The sequence below is a fragment of the Phytophthora parasitica genome, assembly GCF_000247585.1.
Source record: "Phytophthora parasitica INRA-310 unplaced genomic scaffold supercont2.35, whole genome shotgun sequence".
Lineage (NCBI taxonomy): Eukaryota > Oomycota > Peronosporomycetes > Peronosporales > Peronosporaceae > Phytophthora > Phytophthora nicotianae.
In genome coordinates, this window is record NW_008649021.1 from 543,689 (window position 1) to 546,318 (window position 2,630).

General features: G+C 45.4%; 1 protein-coding gene across 1 annotated transcript; it reads left to right on the forward strand.

The window, feature by feature from the left end:
- The first annotated feature begins 487 nt into the window (after window positions 1-487).
- Window positions 488-2,038, forward strand: PPTG_12739 (hypothetical protein). Its single transcript, XM_008909934.1, has one exon. It carries the CDS (start codon window positions 508-510, stop codon window positions 1,066-1,068), a length of 561 nt encoding a protein of 186 aa, XP_008908182.1. The 5' UTR covers window positions 488-507; the 3' UTR covers window positions 1,069-2,038.
- Window positions 2,039-2,630: the final 592 nt, after the last annotated feature.

Genomic DNA, 2,630 nt, shown 5'->3' on the forward strand with positions numbered 1-2,630 from the left:
AAAAGTGATTGCTCCAGTAATTAAAATCAATGGAAACTTCCAGAAACCTCTACGATTATCGTATGTCTGCAGAACATATCAAATTTGTTCTAACATCTGTGTTGTTTTCTACGGTTTTTGATTTATTTCCAGCAAATCGCGATACTCGCATACAAAATAGAAAACCATTTTTTCTTCTTTCGGTGGTAATAAATGAAAGGTAAATTACCTTTTACGTGTCTCGGACGCTTCTTTTTGTAAAAGTGTATCAGCAACCATATTCCTTTTTTTTTGTAAATCCGACTTTTGGATACCTAAATGTTGGAGCTCTTTTGCAAACATGTTTGTGTTTTAGAATGTATTGTGCTGGCTACTATTGCCAATTGCAGATTGTCTCTGTTTCGTGTCAAGTATTTAGCAGTTTGTATGGGTTTGTAGGATTTTTTGGGCTCATTTTTTTTTTGCTATCATTCGATATGAAGCATACCCCACGAACCCACGCTTGTGTGGGGTGCTGAACAGTCGCGTATGATGCGGATTTCGTGGCGAGCATTTGCTACGATCCAACGCAGGACGCTATTCGCAGAAAACAAGATGACAAAAGCAAACCTCGTGAGCTCCGTCGCCAAGAGTGCCAGCTTGCGATCCGCTTCGCCGGCGAATCCACAGCCCCCCAAGCAAAGTAAAGGAACTGTACCTGCAATACATGCCGTAGTGGAAACCGAAGCTGAAGCCATCGAAGAGCCACTAATCCAAGCATCAGCTCCATCGAGTAGCAGTGACACACCACCTGCTAGCATTCACGAGCCAACCCTCATAGATGAAGAAGTTACTGCACAAGATGTCCGAGAAGCCTGCGTAGCAAAGCGCACGCAGTTGGCTTACGCGGTCAGCCTTCGCGTCATTTCGCGATGGATTGGGAGCACCAAGAAGAACGACTCATCGAACTACTTTGATGGAGCTGGTCAAATTGACCTCAGACGTTTTACTGCAGCGGATTTCGAGGCTTTTCTTCTTGAAAAGAGGAAAAAAGTTGGGGTGAGTACGCTGAATGGCTTTCGAAGTGCAATAAAAGACTTGTATCGGTGAAAAGAGGTTGCACTCCGGTAAGAATCCGCTTCCTTACTCGCTTTACCAACAGCTTTGCAAAGATACATTAAGCCGTCAAGACGGTGGATTTGCACACTTCTTCCTGACAACCCAGTGGAATCTCAAGTGTAGGATCTGAATCTGTTCAGACGCTGTGTACAGAACACTTTAGTGCTCACGATGATAGCGTTGGTTGCATCATACACAAATCCAAGACGAACCAATAAGGTAGTGGGCCTAAAGATCCTCGCCATCTATATGCGAACCCACTGAACCCCACTGTATGCTGGATTACAGCGCTCGCAATTTATCTGGCATACCGACAAACACAGAAAGCAGGCCCACTATTTCCTGGATCTCAACAAAAATCACGTTTTGGCACAGCGCTAAGGAAACGAATAGGTGAACAACCTGGGCTCAATCACTATGGAACTCATTCAATTCGCAAAGGCGTCGCAACTTTTACGTGCGGTGGAACAACTGGTGGTCCCTCTATCGCAAGTGTGTGCTTGCGAGTAGGTAGGTCATTAGGTGGAGTCCAAGATCGTTATATACGATACAAATCGACCGGAGACCAATATCTGGGCCGTGTTGTTGCTGGGCTCCCTCCAATTCGGGCAGCGTTTGCGGTACTACCGCCACATTTTCAGGATATACGTGATGCTGACGTTCAAGATTGCGTTGATGAGATGTTTTCCGCCCTCAAAGAAAGTAGCTCGATGCAAGACATCCTAAAATTGTGCGTTGCTTCTCTTGTTCAGCATGAACACTATCTAAGAGAGACGCTCCCGGCGACACACTCGCTCCTTTCAACTTATTTGGTTCGGCATGATGATATTATGAACAAGCTGCGGTCGGCCCTGGCTTCCAATCCATCACCATGGATGAAGCCAACTGGAATTTCCCCTCACATCGAGCTATATACTCAACGGCAGATCATGTAAAACTCAATTGACAATCTGCCACCAGTTCTCATACAAGGAATTGGTGATTTGATTGAGCAAAAAGGGGTTGATGCCAGTAACATTACCAAGGAACTTCTGGAAGCACAATCGAGAAATTACTTGAACGAGCTGGAATGGCAACGACGCCTTTATCGCCGTCTCAACAGGACAACCAGGCCAACGAAACACATTTTTTTCACTTTTACGACGGGAAATTTCACTTATTGCCCAAATCTTTCGTGTTCCCGAAAACTACACCTTTTTCAGCCTGGAAATTATGGTGATTCGGTGACAAACACCAAAAAAATCCACCGCTCAAAAACATTCACAGCCACGATCTCCCGAATCGAACTTTGCACAAAATGTTTTCAGAGTAGAGTGTACTGGTACGGAAAATCACCCAAGCTGCTGCAATCGCTGGTGCACCAATTCCAAGTAGCATGTCCGAGAAGCAAGCGGCTCAAGTGTTCCGTTCGGGAATGGATAGTTTGAAGCTGGCACCGTCGACCCGCAAACGCCGTGTAGACGAGCTCTCGGCGACTACTATAGTGAGACTTGTACGAGCACAAACGATAGTGGCAACAAATTGAACTGCATTATAGTCCACACTCAAACCTT

What these genes read in the sequence shown, in the direction of transcription:
- PPTG_12739 (XM_008909934.1), top strand. Translation starts at nt 508, where the DNA reads ATGATGCGGATTTCGTGGCGAGCATTTGCTACGATCCAACGCAGGACG.